This window comes from Nipponia nippon, unplaced genomic scaffold (genome assembly GCF_047370975.1).
Source record: "Nipponia nippon isolate SJK-2023a ecotype South Korea unplaced genomic scaffold, ASM4737097v1 scaffold_14, whole genome shotgun sequence".
Lineage (NCBI taxonomy): Eukaryota > Metazoa > Chordata > Aves > Pelecaniformes > Threskiornithidae > Nipponia > Nipponia nippon.
This window is the reverse complement of record NW_028262330.1, coordinates 12,381,727-12,400,904: the sequence shown is the minus strand read 5'-3', so window position 1 is coordinate 12,400,904 and position 19,178 is coordinate 12,381,727. Positions and strand designations below refer to the sequence as shown.

General features: G+C 42.4%; 1 protein-coding gene across 4 annotated transcripts in view; it reads right to left on the bottom strand.

Moving 5' to 3' along the window:
• The window catches only part of MYH10 (myosin heavy chain 10), a 104,501-nt gene that overhangs the window by 73,320 nt on the left and 12,003 nt on the right, over positions 1-19,178 (bottom strand). For all 4 annotated transcript variants that reach the window (XM_087751304.1, XM_087751307.1, XM_087751305.1 and 1 more), the window contains exon 3: positions 14,654-14,810. In XM_087751304.1, coding sequence (XP_087607430.1) covers positions 14,654-14,810 — 157 coding nt within the window. The remainder of the gene's footprint in view (positions 1-14,653; positions 14,811-19,178) is intronic.

Here is a 19,178-nt window from a genome sequence, read left to right as displayed (position 1 = left end):
CATGAAGTTTTGACTGTCAGAATACAAAACATTTTACTCCACATCCCTTCTCTCACCAAAGCATGGGAAGACTTCCCCCCCCAGCAAAACCCCTGTTAACGCTGGGGAAGGTTCCAGATGTACGTTAAACACATTTGTTGGGTAATTGGTTCAGGCAGGATGTTCTGAAGAGTCGTAGCTCAAAGCTATAGAGTCTGTCTACAAAAGAATTACTGTATTTTAACAAAGCAGCTTTTCTTAAAAGCAAGACTTCGTTCTGCTTTGGTCACACTACAGTCATTCATAAATTGATACAAGACAATCAAACAGAAAAGGAAGAATCTGTCTTCAAGTTTCCTACCGAAACTCAAAGGCAGCAGCATTGCAAGCAGAAATTTTATCACCGAACAGAGCTTACAAGTAAAGGGATGCCCACCCTCTACAACTGTCTTTGCTCCAACTGCCCTTTACTATACTGACATTTTAAGTATCGCAAATGCTCAGACCTGCCCTTACCCCTCACGATTTGACTCAGAATGAAGGGAAGAAGCTATTTGGCGCTATCCCACACAGCGAAATGCCCAACTAGAAAGCCATTTTTTGAGCTTAACACAAATACACAGAGCTATGAAAACAATTCCACAGATGTATTACCTGCTTTCAGATTTGACATCTCTCATTACTTTCACAGCAGCTACAATTTTGTCAAACACAGTAACTTTCATACAAACACTGACCATCTCGCAATCCCGCCACCCTTCCTATAAGCATCTTCCCTTTTGCATCCAGCCTCTAAAGTAAGAACGTGAAACAAGTGTGCCAAGATAAAAAGGTTAATTCTAGAAAAGCAGCAAAAATTGATGTATGTGAGTATTAACCTGCCTTCCTGACTCAGGCTGAAGAAAAAACTATGGGCTATTACACATCCAGCCATCAACCAGCAGGAGATTACGGAGCGGGCAATGGATCTTATTTGCAGGTACGTCGAGGGTCGTCCTTCCTAAAACCCAAGCGCAAGACTTGCGGATCATTCATTGACACAGCCTTCCCTTTTATTTCTCCAGAGCGTGAAATATCTATTCAGCAGCGATAAAACGCCAGCCTCATTTCCGTAGCCTGCATAACCAAAAAAGTTGATGCTTTTGTTGGGTGGAGGAAGGCAACGTCTTTGATATTTCTCAAATGGAAGAAATTTTTGTCTTTCCAAAAAGAGGCAGTGGTGTAGGGGGAATGGAGGGTTCTTGTTTATTTTTAGACAATATTTAATACTCGGGTGCCATAGCCCATAAACCAAGAAAAGCTTGGTTCCCTGGTCGATACCCGTGTTTGTTGTGGATGTCAGGCTTGGAAGATCTGTGTATATCTGCCCTCCACTGCAGGTGAACAGGCTCGAATATCAGTCTGTTCAAGGACATCTAAAAATTGAATTCCTGACAAGTTTTGTGAAAATGGGTCACTGCCTGGAGGAGAGACACCTTCCCATCAGCACAGATTTTGCTGCTGCTGCCAGAGCATTCACGGGACTGGGTCACAAATGCTCGGTAGCATTATAACGCCCGCAGGTGGTCTGACAGTCTGCCATTCTTCGATTCCAAGCTCTGAAAAACTTTTTTTTCCTTTTCTTTAAGCCAAGTCCTACCGGACTGATAAGCACAGAAAGAGATCTGGTTACAGAGATGAAGCATGCCTTTATATTTTGTGTTTGTCTTCAAAATGTTGCCTAGTGACTCCATAAACTATCACCAAACACTTACAACTATGAAGTGACTGGCAACAAACATCTCTAACAAGCGGACTAGGAAGACTGACAGGCACAAGTTTGTTTGCTGAGTACCTACCTTACTGCAGACCAAATATACCCTGACACACTTCTGCTCACTATGAGATTTCTGCAGTAGCACTGTTTATCCTACATTTCACCTCTACCTTCAGTTGTGCAATCATCTTTGCTATGAACAGCTTCGTCATTCGCTCTTCAATGTACATTCTGCAACTCCACAGAAAGACAAGGGCAGTTTACAGGAATACAGTCAGTATTTTCCCAACAGTAACCCATTAAACATTCAAGTGAACTTTTCAGAAAGCTTGTAATTTGCTAACACTATAAAGCTGACATTTCAGGTTATAATACCTAAATTTAAATCAAGCCAGTACTATTTAAGGAGGCTGAACTTACGCATGCCCAAAGCATCTGATGCGATACATCCACCAGTGCTGAAGGAGCTGGGCAAGGTCACCGTCAGGTTGCTCTTTGGGAGGTTTCAGGTGACCAAAAGGATGAAGACATCACAGGTATCTTCAAGAAAGGTGAGTAGGATCATTGCACTATCTTTCTAAAAGCTGGAAGCAACCTCTGAAGGTCAGAAGTGATCTAGGACACTGGCGCTCTTTAGGGGAAAACCATCTTTCTTGATGTACCTTGAAACCGCATCAATCTTTTTCTTCTTGCCTTGTCATCATCAGCTTATTCCTCTGTTGGTCAGTTTTTACATCCAAGTCTCATTTCTTTGAAACTGTCAAGCAATGAACTTGCAGAAAATTCTCATTCTTTGTCCTAAAACATGTAACATTAATTTATACTAGAAGTAAGATCAAATTCAGATGCACTCCACTCCTCATGGGTATCCAGTGGTTTTAAGAGTTAGAATAATCCTATTTATCAGTTTTGCTTCATCAGTGCTCAGAGACTGTTTCCACAAAACACTGAAAGCCCCCAACGCTGGCTCAGACACCAGTCCATGAAGAATTTTGTCAAAACTCTCCCTCCAGCCTAATGCCGTCCACTTCAAAGACAAATACAACAGTGCTGGTTTAAATCACTTACCAATTCCCAACTTTGTCTGCTTACTCAGTATTTCCCATATAGCACAACACAAGACACAGCCAGCCAGCGCCTACCACGTTTTCTCTACCTATGTGACACCAGCCTGTCCGAGAAAGCTGTCAGGTTGAACTGCCACAAGCCACTTTTGGCAGACAATATTTCACTCTCCCCTCTTTCAGATACTTTGTCTAATTACCCCAAGATACCTCCAAGTCTTTAGCGAAGGGCAGAGAAAGCACTCTTCCCTGCGGGGTGGGGGCACTGATGCAGGCACTCTACAGGCATTGCTGCTATTTGTGAAGTTAAAATAACAAAAGCTTTTTTTAAAAGAAATGTGGTTCTATCCCTTACTCAAAAAGATGTGAGATTTGAGATAAATTACAACAGTCATACTTCAGTTTTGCTTGCTGACTGACTACTAAGTACGTTAAGTTAATTATTATCAAATGAAGCATAGCAGAGGTCAGTCAAACCCCAGTCACGGTTTACCCTGCAGCTTGCTTACGGTGAATGGTAGCAGTGAATACAGGTATTTCTTGCGTGTCTACAGCGGACTTCGTGACCACGCTCATTATTCGCTCGCTCACCCCAGATAGCTCCAGCGCAGACACAGCGCAAGCGGCTCACCTAACAGCATCAGCAGTCCCTGGAAGAATAAACCGGGCTACGAATTGAGGCTGGTTTACAAGTCACGAGTTAGGTATTTGCAACATTACCTTGCAATTACCCAAATACCTAATGAAAAAATTGTGGCATCTGTTTTCAGAGTTGCTAGCCAGGGCTGAATCAGCATAAAAGGAGAAAACAAATAGCTGTTAAGACTACGTCCTGCCCACTTAATGAAACTGTGGGTAGCTTCTCCATTACATACCAGATAGAATTTGGATTTCTTTTTTTTTTTTTTTCACTCCTCATTAAGTTTGAAGAAGCTCAAATATGGTTTATGTTTTCACTGGCAGTCTTTCACTACCTTTATTAACTGTCATTAAGAGAGGCGTTAGTAAGTCTAACCTTAGAAATTAAAACAGACTTGCTACATTTGTGAGCAGAAGTTAATAGGTAACACATTCCTTCCCTAACAACTCATTGAAACAGATAAGGATTTATATCAAGACTTGCAAACACCCTTAATCTATTAGGTAATACCAAATTTATGTAGCCTGTTGAAACGGGCGGCTGCTGTAGTTTAGGAGATGAGCGGAGAACACGAGTCAGCCTTCAGAAAGAGCAGAGCAAACTGCACAGTCCCGAGGGCCGATCCACGCTGTGAGCAACGGCCGAGATGTACAAACAGCCGATACACAAAGAGGGAGCAACTCGGATAGCGAGAGCGCTCCCAGTGCAGCCCACCATCAAGGCAGCGGGGCCAGCTACAACAACTTCTGCGACTGATTTACCGTCAGAGACAACCACTGGTTCTCACACAAGTGTCTAACGCACCTTAGCTGAAGGGCAGTAACAATCCATAAGGCGGCAACTTCTTAAACTGCTCCAGCTAGAGCTGCGAGGACTTGCTCGCTTACGCTTACTGTTCTTCAGATGCCACAGATGAGCAGTTCTCAGCCTTCCCGATTGTGGCTCCCAAAAAGCTTTCCCAGTAGAAATGAGCAGCTCCTAGATCTTCTACACGGGCCATCCCTATGCTTACTTTTCAGTTTTTATTTGCGTGCGGCTTCGAAGTAACTTAAGATTAGTAGTAGTTGGCAAGCCATAGGCTGGAAAAGGTTTATTTAGACTGTAGAGTATTCAGCATAGCAGTGGTTTCTATTCTCCGTCAACCCGGCTTAAGTGGTGCCGTTTCTCATGTAGTACAATTTTTGCCCAGACAAAGATTATATTGTCAACCGAAACAATGATTCAAGGCGGTCCTTTAACTGCAATATCTGCCATTTAAGCTCTCTCATTTAACTTTTGCTCTTTTCCTTCCCAAACAAATAAGCAGGCACAAACCACTTAACAAAACTGGCTGTGAACCAGCTTTCACTCTAGTGGGCTCTTCCGAAGTTGTTTCATCTCCACAAGTTTGGAAAGACAGCAAGTACGATAACAGTACATAGCTAGGCTTGCTGACTTCCACCCAACACGGTCAGTGGCTTGGCTTTTTGTTCAGTCACACGTAGGACAGGACACGGATCAGCTAGCACATCGCCCACCCCCGGTAAGGTCAGCCACACTACACACCAGCGATTTTACCACATCGCCTAGCAATGGCTAGGCTAGAAAGTCATAAACATTTTTCTGATGGATATTTTCTAAGACCCATAACAAGCCTTTTGATAAGTATGTTTATCTGAAAACATCAGATTTGCTGTGTAGACTTCTTATACTCTGTTCTTCAGCACTGGAGTTGAGTTATTCCTTTTTCCAACCACTGAACGCCATAAGAAGCTCTAAAACACCTTCCCAAGAGAAGTAAAAGCCCCTGTTGCAGTCTGATGAGACATTTCAGGAGACAAAAGCTCCTGAGCTTCCACCACTTCACAGGCCAAACTGCTGAGGCTGCCTTGCGCGCGTGGAAAGGTGGAGCACAACCAGCCTCGCGTGCGGGGCCACGTCCAAGGTAAGTGTTTGTCTACAATTAAGGTTTTGGGGGGCTGTGGGTGGATATCTCTAGTTAAGTGAGACAGTTCCAACATTAAAATCCTTTCCTCAAAGGACCCAAGTTAATGCTACTTTCTTGTATTTTAAACACAGATTTCCTTTACATTTGATTCTGAATAGTTTTTAAAGAAGTTCAATAATTCAGAGGAAAAACACCACGCTTTCCCTACCCTCTTGTGCCTAAATAAACTCTATGTCTCAATTTCTGTTCTCAAACTCTATTTCAGCACAACCATTTGAAATTGCACAACAGAAATCCACCCTTCAGCTTTTAAAGAAAAATTCACATGTATATTCAGGTCTCCTTTCCTTTGGAGGGAACACATTGTCCTTCATTTCTTTAATGTCAAAAGAGGTTTCTTTTCCTTACATGCACTTGTGCGCGCACACAAGCATTTTCTTCTCCCCTTTGCCATTTTTCTGAACGTGAGCATCATCTATTCCTTATGCTATTTCCAGGGGGGAAATCCTTAAAATCCTCTTCTCTCTCCCCCTTGAGCACACAGACCTGACACAAACATTTGTTCCCGCAGTACAAAGCACTGACGTTCATCTGATAGTTTCACTGCATCTGCTGATAATTAAAGTAATCCTTCCCTATCAGAAAAGGTCATGAACAATCATTGTTTACAAAATGGCTTCCCTTGGTGTTTTATTCTACATAGCTTAATACTGTTTCCATCTAAAAATCTAGTGTGTATTACCCTAAGGGGGGCAGTATCTCCCTGGGGGGGGCAGGAGGGGAACAAGAGCGTCTCCCCACCACCTACTTTTCTCCACCCACTTTCAGCACCTGACACCCCCCTTCTTCCAGCCTTAGTCTTCAATAAGAAAGCGATGTGAAAAACAAGGATACGAGAAAAGATAATCATCGTAGGAATTTTTGACCCAGGAACTACTGTGAATTCATTCCTGTACTAAAGGCAATGTTCCTCTGTGGTTTGGTGGAAAAAAAAAACACAAACAAAAACAAACAAAAACCTTAACCTCATCTTCTTAATCTATTTCATTTGAGATGCTGAATGTAACCATGAACAACTACTACTTTAAAAAGAGATACAGTGACATTTTACCAGTTGCTTCTTCTTGGCCAGTTTACCACTTCAGTGTAGTAAGAATACTTACAGAAAGCACCCCAATAAGGACTAATTAAGCTCTCCGCAGTCCTAATAAACTAACGGCTGTGCTACAGTTTCCAGTAGCCTCATCAGGCTCTCAAGAGCCAGCCGCAGCAGATTCCCGCGCTGCCACGCGCTGCCCAGCCGGGCACGCACTCGCCCATGGTGGCCACGGCCCGCCAGTGGCACGGAGCCACAGACTCTTACCATTTCATCCAGGGCACTTCTACGTGCAGGTTACAAAGTAAACTTGCTGATATGGCAAGATAGACCACATGCAGTCAGAATCGGCATCACACACTCCAAAAGCAGAAAGGGAAGGACCAAAATTAGCAGGTAAGGACAGTTGCCCCGAACACTTTCCCAATAGCCAGCAAATTCTCCTGCCATTCCCTGATCCATCATCCTCAAACTTCAAGCTCATGAATTCCTCAAATTGCTTTCTGGATGAGCATAGGCTCTCCGCAGCCAGTATATCCTGAGGCACAGACTACCACAGTTCAGCTATGCTGTTCAAAAAATTGTTTCTTCTTGTTGTTTTGAACGTGTCACTTGTGAACCTCAAGTAATGACCCTCTGTTCTTGCATGGGAAGAGATGCGGGGAGGATCGCTGTTCCCTCTCCCTGTGCCACTTCAGATTTACACTGCTGTTACATCTGACCTAAATTATTATTTCCGTGCCAAATGCAGTTTTGATAATTTCAGTTGTTCTTTAAATGTCTTCCTGTCATATTTCCTCCTCGCCCAAAGCAGGGAAAGGCCACAGCTGCACAAAGTGTTGAAGATAAAAATGTATCATAAGTCTATGGCAAAAGTGTTTCCTGGTTTGATCCCTTTTCCAGTTACGCCTTGCATTCTCTACATGATTTATAACCATTGCTGAACGCTGAATTTCGGTTTCCACAGATCCGTTTCGTCCCCTGCAGTACCAGCTCCAACTCCACCGGCGCTCGCTCCCCCCAGTACACCCCACAACAGCGATCTCGCGCGCTACGTCAGCCTCCTCTACGCTCCGAGGCACGGTTCTTCACACCGAGCTCTCGTTTTTGCTACCCTGGATAACAATATAAGCCAAGCATCCCCTCACCACCTCTCCTCGTCTCCAGACAACAAGTTTATAAACGAGAAGCATGAACACGAGCACAAGTTCCACAGGGCTTTCAGCAGTAACCCTGCCAAACAGTAAAAGCAGAAAACAATGGACAAGATTGGTCAATCTTTAACCAATTCTTTATGTATACGAAGGCCTTTCCTCATATCACAGTTACTGAAGAGCCTCTGGTTAGGATCGTTATCAAATTACTCTTGGAAAGCCACATAGGTCATGTCGGACAGCCATCCCTCGTTCATACAGATTCATTCACAGATCAACCCATTTGCAAGGCGTGACCTCTCTTTTAAAAAGCCCTATGGAGTCTTTATATATGATTATATGCATATGTATGTTCCTGCAAAGGCTAGTTTTATAGTTTGAACAGTGTCTGCCAACATGTGGGGCACCAAGCATGAGCATACTGCTCTTCGTATTCCCAGACCTGAAAAGGAATCTCAAAAAGACGGCACCCAGTAGCCAACATCTGGGTGCTTTGGTACCAAGTGTTTTGTGCCGAAATGCTCACGTGAAGCACAGTTGTCAGTCAGCTATTCCATCTGCGAGCTCAACGATTTGGATCTTGCAGTTTGCTACCATCATTTTTCTATTTACTGATCCTTCAGTTTGAGATTCCTTGTTCTCCTCCTCAAAGGAACGTTCCCAGCCTGAGAACTTTCACAAGGAACTTCATAGCAGATGCACATAGAAAGAGGTAGTTGCATTTTTTCCTGCTTTTTCTTCCAGGTTTTCCTTCTACACATCATCTGATGACTTAACCATCACTCTAAAAAACCCCTAGAATAAAAAAGAATTTTAATGCCCCGTAGTATTCAGAAAGCCATGAGCTTTTATTCACCTTGCTTTATGAAAAGCAGGCTAGAGGTGCACAACACCTCACAACTCCGAGTCACTGAGGAAGGTACACGAAGTCTGTCAGGAGTACTTAAGCAGCCAAATACCTGAAAGCATCAGGTACGGACAAGCGAGAGGAAGCTAGATTATACGCCGAGATATTAATTGGCAATCGCGTTGGCGATGTGAGCCTTGGGTTATTGAAGACGAAGAGCAGAACACAACCAGCTCCTCGCCGCTTCTCTCCACTTGCTAAGTGATAAAAATTGCTCCTGTGTCTTGTTGCTTCCTTGCCAGAGTATAACAAAGAAATTTAAGTAAAGAGGAAGGGGGAGGAAAAAGGAGCTACTGGAATTACTCTCAGTAGCAGTTATAGCATAGCTGAACTCTTAGTTCGACACCACAGAGGAACGCAGACAGGGCTGACGAAGACCAGTTATTGTGCAAAACACGCACCACCTAGCAGTGCTGTTGCAGTGCAATGCGCTGTCAAGATTAGAATACATTTAAGGTTTTGTTGCACAAGCCATAGCGTCTTGATGTATGTCATCTGAAGGCTAAAGCCAAGCCGAAGTGAATTATCCATTTCACAACTACCTAGAAATAAATGGAGTTTAATTTAAACTAAAGCTTCAGAGCAGCAGCAGGTGCTGGCTGAGCAATGTGCACAAAATGATTCATCTCATGAATGATTTCATAAGTTGCATGCACTTAGTCTTGAATTCCTGTCTGTAGGCTAGCACAGTCACAATTCAATTATGAGGCCAGCTTGCATAGCAAGTTTTAAGATTAAAATCATCATCAGCTGGTCAGAATATCAACGGAAAAGACCACGGAACTGGCTGACCTGCTGCACCACTTCACTTCACTTCAGAAGTGGGGAGAAAACAGCCAAGGCACCAAAGAAACTACAAATTCTTTATGCGACCATTGTCACTCCTGTCTCATTTTTAAATAATTAGAACGTTAAATTTGTGTAACTTCAAGGAGTAAGTCAACTACTTCAAGTAACACTTCTAAGCAACTGTGCCTTAAGAAAAAAAGGTGCTTACTGTAAACATCATCATGCCTAATTAAGTTTGTACCCTTGAGGCTGAACACCAATGAAGAGCAGGCGTCCAAACACATTCGACACAGAGGAAGACAAAGGTCAGGAACTGTTGTCACAAGCACCAACGTACTAAAACTTTCCCAATAGAAACAAGTGAGTTAAGACTTGATAGTATACTATAATCTAGTTCTAGAAACTAAGTTCAATTGAGTTTGCTCAATCGGTAATTGGTATGATGTCATTCAGAGATGCTCTAGCAAGGCACGATAATTCAAATCACGACAATAACTTCACAGTCACTGAAGCACACAGATTTAATACCAAAAGACAGAAGGGAAGAGAGAGGGGAAGGAGCTGAAATATTGCACAATAGGTTCAGCAGACAGAAGCATTTCTCATTTTACTTCAAATTCAAAAATAATGAGGCAGAAGACTGTTGCAGCATGATGGATTTCAGGTCTTTCGACTTCATTTCTTGCTTCAAGAATCTTTCCCCTCCACTCGGCCATTAAGACCACTGCATATCACATTCCTCTTGGTATACAAACCAATCTTGATGTTAATGTTATTGTCACCTAAGTATTTATATTCCACGCCAGCCTGACTGGACAAAGTGAAAACACAGAAATCGGTGTAACAATAGAGAGCGCTATAAATCCTTCACATTACAGGTACCAAGCAGCTAGTTCTGCTTAGACTGCCATCCTGCACTTTAACTAGTTAAAAAGCTTTGGGGAATCTTTTGGTAAGGCAAGATGTAAGGAAAATATCAAGGATATTAATTGCACATAACGGGTTCTATATACTCCCTACATAACAGGGAATGCTAGTCATCACTCCCAGGCTTTTTAGTCTCAGAGCGATTTTTTCCTCTTCCATTTGAAGATTTAATAGACCTTTAAAGAAAAGGAGTTGTCATATTTTAGTTTCAATCCTTTTCTTCCATATCTTGGGGGGGTGGAGTCCCCAAAGGGAGGACTTAAATCAAGATTAACTAAAAATATAGATCAATATGATGTTTTTAAGAGAGAAGTATGGCACCTGTAGTGTACTGGCTTCTCCAGCACCACGTGTTCACTTCACGTATTACGCTGTTTCCGATAAATCTTCTCTGCAACAGGATTAAAGGCAGTCCTAAAATATCAGTGCTAATTTAGTGCTCATCAAGATGTCCTCAGGGAAACAGGATAAAAAGGAGAGACTAAGCATAATTATACAAGAGTTATATTAGTAGGCAAGCTGGTCTTTGGCAACAAAAAGCAAACAAGTTTTCCTTAATATTTCTTCCAGAGCACTTTTAAAGAGTCAATGAATAAAGAGGCATAATAAACCAATGCCATACTTCCTCTAGAAATTCAGTGGGAGGATAGGAAGGGAGGAGGGAGAAGAGAAAGCCAAGTATGGTAAAAGCACTAGAGAAAAATTTATGTTAGTGCTGCTTTCACACAATCAAGTCTCCCCTGCTAGTAAAATAAAGATAGTCATAGATGAACTATTAGACTTACGGAATTATTTTTGTTAAAAAAAAAAAAACAAACAACTTAGTCCCTGTCGAAACGTTTTCTTCTTACTGCCTGTAACTTTTAGCGGTACAGAACACTAGCGAGTCTTGCAAATTGTATTACCAAACAGAATTAAGGTCAATGTTGTCGCAGGGATTAGGATACCAATTCCTTACGACCATATCAACTGTCCAGCAGCCGTGAAAGGCTCAGCCTAGCATTCTTTTGTGAAGCACGCCAACTCCAACCCTATGCATTTATGCATTTGATTTCTGTCTAGGGCTAAACAATTTCAGTATGCCTAGGAGCCCCTGGGTTATGCGTACCTACTCCTTCAACATAACATTAGGAAAATGAAGAGAAAGCGCCGGAGAAATCCACTAAACCACCTGTGAAGTAACACTTACCCTACTACTGCACTACTTTGAAAAAATAATTACTAGGGGAGAGAGAGGGGAAATCCAGTATGTAAAGCTGAATTGCACGTTATTATCTTCTGAGGTCAAGGCACTAGGTAATGAGTCTTTTCCTGAAAAGAAATCCTGACTGTCATAACCAGAACACACCCAAAATCTTGCTTGTTTCTAATAAGACTTGTGTTCACACTCATCTTTGCTACAAGTCTTGCAGAAAAGGCAACGCTTAGGAGATCAAGCGATCGATGAGGTTTGCTTTTCCTTGCAAGACTTGTCTCTCAAATCCCTAGTGCATCACAGCTGCACCACGCTGAACTGCTCCGCGCAACACTCGGCCATTAAAAGCAATCCCACGCCTCCCTCTTTCCTGGGACAGCTTACACTAATTCAATACATCTCTGGAGAATACGAGTCCCCCTGCAAAATGGCAAGTGGGCTTCTTAAACACATTCTCCGTTTTACAGCTTTTTCCCCCCACCCCTGTGTCCTCCATGCTTAACAAGCGCCGAATTCTTCAGCGCATTCCCCTCCCTGCTAAGGGGCGCGACGAGAGCTGACCTGTGAAGGCCGCAGGGCTGAAGGTCCTCCGAAACAGGAGATTCTTCAAGGGGACAAGAGCAGCGAAGCAGTTTGCTGACTGGCAGCGTGCAATGCTTCCACACGGCCTCCTCCTACCGCAGAGCGCGCCGAGGAGCGCGGTGCTCCGTTTGTATCGCCACTTCAACAAAATGGAGTATTTCCAGCAACATTTAAAGACAAGGAATAACTACTGAGATGCACATGCATCAGTTGTTTCCGCCGACCAAAGAACCTTTTGCTTTCGTAATCTAAAACAGAAATCTATGTTTTGTTGTTTAAGCATAAATATTATTTTAAACATACAAAACTTCAGATTAGCAGAAACTTGAAGTTGATCTCTAGTCATCCATCCTCTGAACTAAAGGCATGAAAGCACTAAGATACTGAGTAACAGTTTACTCCCTGTACCCAGTTACCAGCACAGAAAAATTGTGTTTTAAGAGATCGGGTTGTTCAGAGTCACAGCTCAGGTCCAGGTATCCTGTTAATCGGTGTAAACTCATCTCAAACACACCTAGAAAATTAGTGCTTTGTGATTAGCTACAACGAAAGTAAGCTGATTATACTGAACAAAATACCACTGAACAGGCCAGAAAAATATCATAAAAAATAAAATATTTGCCAAGCACAAAACTGCTAATGCCTGTTCTAGAGTTTTTACTTATCCTTGGCAATGCAGTTGTGAAGGCAAACCATCGATGTAAAGTTTACTGGCTGATTGCAATTGCTTGCTAAAATAAACAAGGAGTAGCTCCATACAGGTGAAGGGCCCTAGAAACGCAGATTTAGTTAACCTTGAAGAAGTTATTCCCTAATAAATTGATCCTGTCGCATAGTTTCCATCTACTCTTATTCCATACTATTGCTTCATTCTTTCAGATGAAAAGAATTCAGCCAATCGAAATCAAAAAGCAAGCAAGCAAAGAAAGACTTGATACAAAACAAACCTCCATATATTGGTATGCAAAGAAAACAAGACTGTAACCAAACATATACCATCACGTGAAAGCTTTTTTCATTTCATCTTCCAAAAACAGTAAAATCTGTGCATGTGGCAAGATCCCCAGAGATATAAATCAGTACTGGAATGGCCTGTGAACAAATATATAGAGCACCTGAAGCGTGCCAACTACTGACATTGACTTACTTTATTAGAGGACAGCCGTCTCAAGAACTTTTCAGAAAAGTTCTTGAGATAGTTTCAAAAGATATTATGCTTTTAGAGTGGGAAGCCCTTATCCACAGACCACTTGAGACTGCTAGGAATAAACTCCTTAAAATAGTCTTAAAGTTTGCTCTGTTGTTCCACATACACTTGTTATTAGGGGTCCTCTGATCTGAGCTGTTAGAGGCTGTTGTTCTGGTCAAGAGGCCATCGTTTTCCTTTCATAAAAACACAAACACAGAGCCCCAAATAGCCGTTGAGAAATGTGACAGCTCTTGGTGGCCCCAATTTGCTGCTCTTCCATTGCCTGCCCCTGCATCACCCTGCTCAGTGGCAACAGCACGGATTCTTCTGGGGTGAAAGAGCACTCGGCAATCCAGCAACGCGTAGTTTATTATTAAGCAGCCCTAAAGACAAAGGCACAACTGAAGAAACAAAGACTTACAGTGATTTATTTCAAGACAGGAAATGTCTTTTTAAAAAAGATTTACATTTAAATGGTTGGTTAACCCAGCGGAAACAGTGATTTCTTATTTTGTGTGAACTAGGTCAAATAGCTTTTAACCTACTTCCAGTACATCTATACCAGGTCTCTAGCAGAAAATACGGGAAGTTTTTCAGACCTGCCCCTCCATGACACACACTTTTCTAGATACAACATGCTCCTGTTTCCAGACTGGTAAAACAGCCACCTAAATATGAACGACGATTAGATAGTATGAGCTGCATTTCCAACAGACTCTGTCAGAAGTGCAATTTTACAAGTTCAACAGCATGTGTTTATTTCAAGACATTTATATAACGTCAGATTCACAGGTTTCATATTTGGCCAGCACAGCCTTAAAGCCAAAATTCAAAGTGTATGCCCACCATAAACTTACTCTCTATTCTACTACAGATGTGACCTATACCAGTTCGGCGAAAAAAAAAAAAAAATCTTGAAGGTTAAGCATTTCTCTGACCTCCTTCTGAACTCAAACATACTATTGTTTCATTGTCACCACGGATTATTTGTCAGCTGCCAAAACGCCAACATTTTTATAGAATTAGAGAGACAAGCCATTAACATACTTTAGCTTTCCCTCTTCAATCACACTTTTTCATTCTTACCTCATTCAAAGCCAGTGTGCTAACATCTTTTGACATTTATCTTATCTCTTCTTTTTTTAAGAAGAAAGTATTTCTACTACAGCTTTCGGTGCCACCAGCTGGCAGAGTACCCTTCCGATTAGCGTTAGCTTGCTTCTGTGCCTCAAAGAGTCAGACAAATAGGCTGACAGGGGTCAATCACCAAGTCATTTCTAGTCTGAAAGTTGAAGGTTCTAGATAAGAAAGCTTCCCCCCCTTTATGTACTAGAAAACATTGTGATCTTGTTAGACATTAGTATATAGCTGGATGATGAAGCTCCTGGGTTTTAGGTACATTACAGAGTTGTCAACTAACTGTTAAGTAACACTTAACTGATTCTTACCTTGTAGCATGCATCTATACGCAGATTCAGATATTGCGTAAATGTGCGGTGGCATTTCATGGCGCTTCTTCCCTCTGTACATCTCGATAATGTTTTCTGAATAAATCGGGAGGTTCTTGTAAGGATTTATGACTACGCAGAACAGCCCTGAATAGGTCTTAAAAAAAAAAAAAAAAAAAAAGAGAGAAACATTTCTGTTAGTAAATGGTATTGAAATAGAGCCATGAAGAGTAGACCACTTTTTTCCACAGGCTCTGTAATATTTATCTTAGAACAAAATTGATGTCCTTTTTGTTGAGCAACTCAAAGTACATGCTATATTCAAATTACTGGTTTCTAATTCTCTTAAAAGACTCTATTTACCTGCACAAAGAGTAATTTAAAGACAATAAATGTGAGTAAATATGAAGTGGAGCACCTGATCTCTTTCCCACAGATACTTAAATCTCCCTTCTGTTTGCCAAGTTACAGGATTTATGGACATCTTTTGATGTTGAACTCCTTCAGTAAAACGTGCATTCAAAGTTATTTTTTCTCTTTTGAGGAAACTGATAATCTTGATTACTCTAGCAAATAATTTGGATAAGGAAAAAGCCTTTTTCCAACCACCACTATTTCTCCTGTCCTGTTTCCTCCTATCTGTACATCTTCCCTGCTCATCAGCCTTTCTCAGTCCCAAAGCGGTCTCCTGGAGAGGTGGTTCCCTCCCCGTCCCACCCCAGCTGATGGACAGCCTGGCAGCTGGCACCGCCGCCGGTCCACAGGCTGCTTTCAGAGCTGCTACTGAACAGAAGTTACTAGCAGTACTGTCATGTTAAGAAACTCAAGCCCAAACTGTACATGGTGTTATTTCATTCATTCTTATTGAGGCCTTTCTGTTTAGCCAAAAAAATGCCTCAAGTTTTACAAAACTGAGCACACGTTGCAAACGATATATACAGGTCCGCACTGCCCTGGGGATGAAGTATCAAGGACTACTTCAGCACAGTTCAATCTCTGCTCCACAGAAGTTATTTATAAGGAAGTCATCATATAAATATATATGAAAGGAAAATGTATACGGTCAGCCACTCATACGTTGTTATCTGGAAGGGAGAGAAGAGCAGGGCCTGGCTGTACGGGCCTTCCTGGGGATCAGGGGTGAAGCTCACAGACAGCCAGCTTCACACCACGCAGAACAGAGCTAATCCACGGTGTCTCCCTCAACCAAGGCATCTGGATGGCTCCTGCCTTTTCAGGATCAGCCGAAACGGATGAGTTTTAAGAAAGCAAAATCTCTCTTATTCACCTTTATTCCATCGCATGCTTTGAAAGTGTATTCTTTTGGGTCATTAATGTCTTTATTAGCATAGGAATGTTAGCAAGAGATACCAGTTTTGACAGAAACAGGGAGTATCTTTCCGAATGTCAGGAAAACTGTTTCTTACCTTTGCAGGCTGAAAAGAGAGAAGGAATGGAGACAGTGTATAGTATTAAGCAGGTAACATGATTCTTACAGCATTTGTCAATTTAAAAAATATTTCTGCTACATTTGGATAAACAAAGTAGCTGAAATTCCTGATCTGCCTTTTTTTTTTTTTTAATATACAAGAGATTTTATTTGGAGGAAAAGGTGCCCTGTTCTTTCTACACCTACAAGGGATTCTGGAAAGACAGAGAGAAGGTGATCTCTGAATTGAGTCAGGAGCACCATCGGTAAAGAAAAAGAACTTGGGTTTATGCCAGATGTCCTGACATAAGGGCATCTTATGTCCTTATAGGAAAATAACCTCTCCGCTTTGGTCAGATCCACTGGACGATAAGCGCCCGCAGTGCCTTACCCAGCCAAATGTCTTTGGTAATAAGGTATTTATTTCTCAAGAGAAAGGAAACATGTTATCGGGTCAACTGACCCAAGCATGAAGAAAAACTTCTCAGTCATTAACTCAACACAAGCACGGGGCTGTTGGCAAGGGGCAGCTCCTCCCCAGCCTCGTGTTCCTACCACCGCCCCGCTGGCCAGCATCGCCGCCATTGCAGTGACGTACCGAGGTAGCTACTACCGAAGATAAATTTCAAAAATAATTGGTTGGTAATAGAAGCAGTTCCCTCACCAAACTCATTCACAGCCACTAGTGATACTGTAGGGGAGAGGGAAGGCAGGACAGTTATTTTAATGGCACGGTACAACTGACCAAGGAGCCAATTAACTGACAAACACCGGATCTACGTCCCCAGCCAGCCGCCTTCCCTGTTGTGCTCAGCTGAGGTCTCATCTACAATTACCACGGGTGACATGAAGGCATCAAGAATGACCTCAAGCCTGATTTCCATTCCAGTCTTCAAATAAGGATAAATAGAAGAAAGGCACACATTCACCAAGCCCATTGCATGGTTCCCACCTCAAAAATCACTGAACAGCACCTATGCTGTCTTCCTCCACTGCAGCCACGTCTAATGAAGAGACAGACTTGTTTATCACCCACTGCAGGTGAGATCTAGTCACGAGCAAAAGAATTCAGAGCCAAAGTCCATTTCCAGATCTGTCCCAAGCCACCCTCTGGCCAGTGTCATGGCAAGAACATCTACTTAAGCCAGCAGACCCCTTTCCTCCAGGGCGATTCTGGACTCCCATCCAGCAGCACTCCTGCTCCGTTTTTCACCCCCCCAGCTTTGGAGATTTACAGTTTACCTCCCTGGGCTGCTGCTCTGTACCTTACTGTGGGCAGGAACTCTCCGAACAGCGACAGATGGCCAAGCGGTCAGGGGTTTGCTGTACATGTTATGTTATGCTATGTACATAACATGTTATGTACAGCTACGTTACAGAGCCACCCTCTTTCAACAGCAACACCTCTATTTCTGCAGATTTATTTAAAACTTTTATCAGCTGTTTTGTCCTTTTATGTTCACAAAGGAAAGTTGTTTTTTCTGCAGTATCACTGCCCTTCCCCAGCCATGAATAAACTCGCCTGGTAAGTAAAAAAAAAAAAAAGAAAAAAATCTCTCTCAAGTGCTAGGATAAGAACAGCTATTTGAAGATTATCCCTCCCTCCTCTCCCCAGTTGCTTTGGCATCTTTTGTTTATTTCCCCAACACAGACATGGAGTGTTATTACTATTTAGCTACATAAAGAATTAATGATTCATAAAAACAGCCTTAACAATCCTTCAGACCTCTGTTGACGATACCTAACCTGGAAGCCTTTCTAGACTATCTCCCAATGCAGTAATTGGATGGATCGGTGAACCTGGAATGATCGGAATAAGCAAAGTCCAGCTAGGTGCCAACAGAACTCAGCCAGTCTAGAGGAAAACCAGCAAGTGTCCTGGGCAAATGAAATGGGTTAATTTAAGAGGCTTTAGATTGAACAGGGCCAAACTAGAAATTACGAAGCACAAAATTCTACCATTTCACCAGTGCTGGGGTTCATTTATTTGCAACTAAATCTAAAGGATAGGCTTTTATCCCTGACCATTAAGTCTGTGTCATGGCATAGCTCTTCACATGCAGCACCTTGAACTCCAGCATCTTGATTTCCTGCACGTTTGTCACTCAGTTCACTCTCCTGCCATCTCCCTGCAGAATTTAAAAGTGACACTTTCCTCCAAATATCACCACACGCCTTAACTTATTCAAAGGAAGATGGAACCGAGCTCTCCCACAAGGCCCCCAGATTTCCTGACCATCACCTACTGCAGAAAGCAACCTATGAGCATATTGGTGGGTTGTTTTTGTGGCTTGGTAGGCATATAAACACAGAAGGGATGCTTTTATTGAGTCAAATTTAATTGGGAGGGAGGTAAAAGCTGTAGAAAATTTTTGTACCAATTTTATACCTGCAAGTCTCACAGCATGTTACTATATCAAAGACAGAAGATTGGAGGTGTGGGCTTTCTGCATGCAAATTGAAGACATGAGAGGTAGGCCGAGATTAGTTTACACACCTTGAAAAGCTTCTTGCTGACCAGCCACAGAAAGAATTAGCAGGAATACTTGCACGCCTGCCTTACAAAGGGACACCCTACTTAATGAATGCCACCATGTAACTGTTGAAGATGCCCCGAGCTTTCAGACACACCAAAGGGGCCGCGATGCCCTGTGCCTCCCCTCTGTTCTCAGTACACGAACTCTGCCGAAATGGTCAGATCTGAATTACAGTTAGGATCAAGTGCTGAAGAGCGACAGGAACCACCCAGTCTGGATGAAGAACCCAACTTCATTAATTTTTCAGCTGACAGAGGTACGTGTGTATATTAAGAACTTAAAGGCAAGTGAAGATGCTTATTCACCTTGAGATCAGCTGCAAACACACACTCCTGCTTTGCTGAGGAACAGGATATAGGCAGTATCAACCAAGAGCAATACGGCGTGTTGGAATGCACACTCTCTAGGCAAGGCTCCAGAGACAAATAGTAAAGCGGTGCTCTGACAGAGGTTTGTTATACAAACTCTCCTTCAGGACACTAATTGCAGAGTTTGAATGTTTCCAGATGCTTCCAAGCCTTTACCCAGTAGTATATCATTTTGTAATTTGGATTTTGGT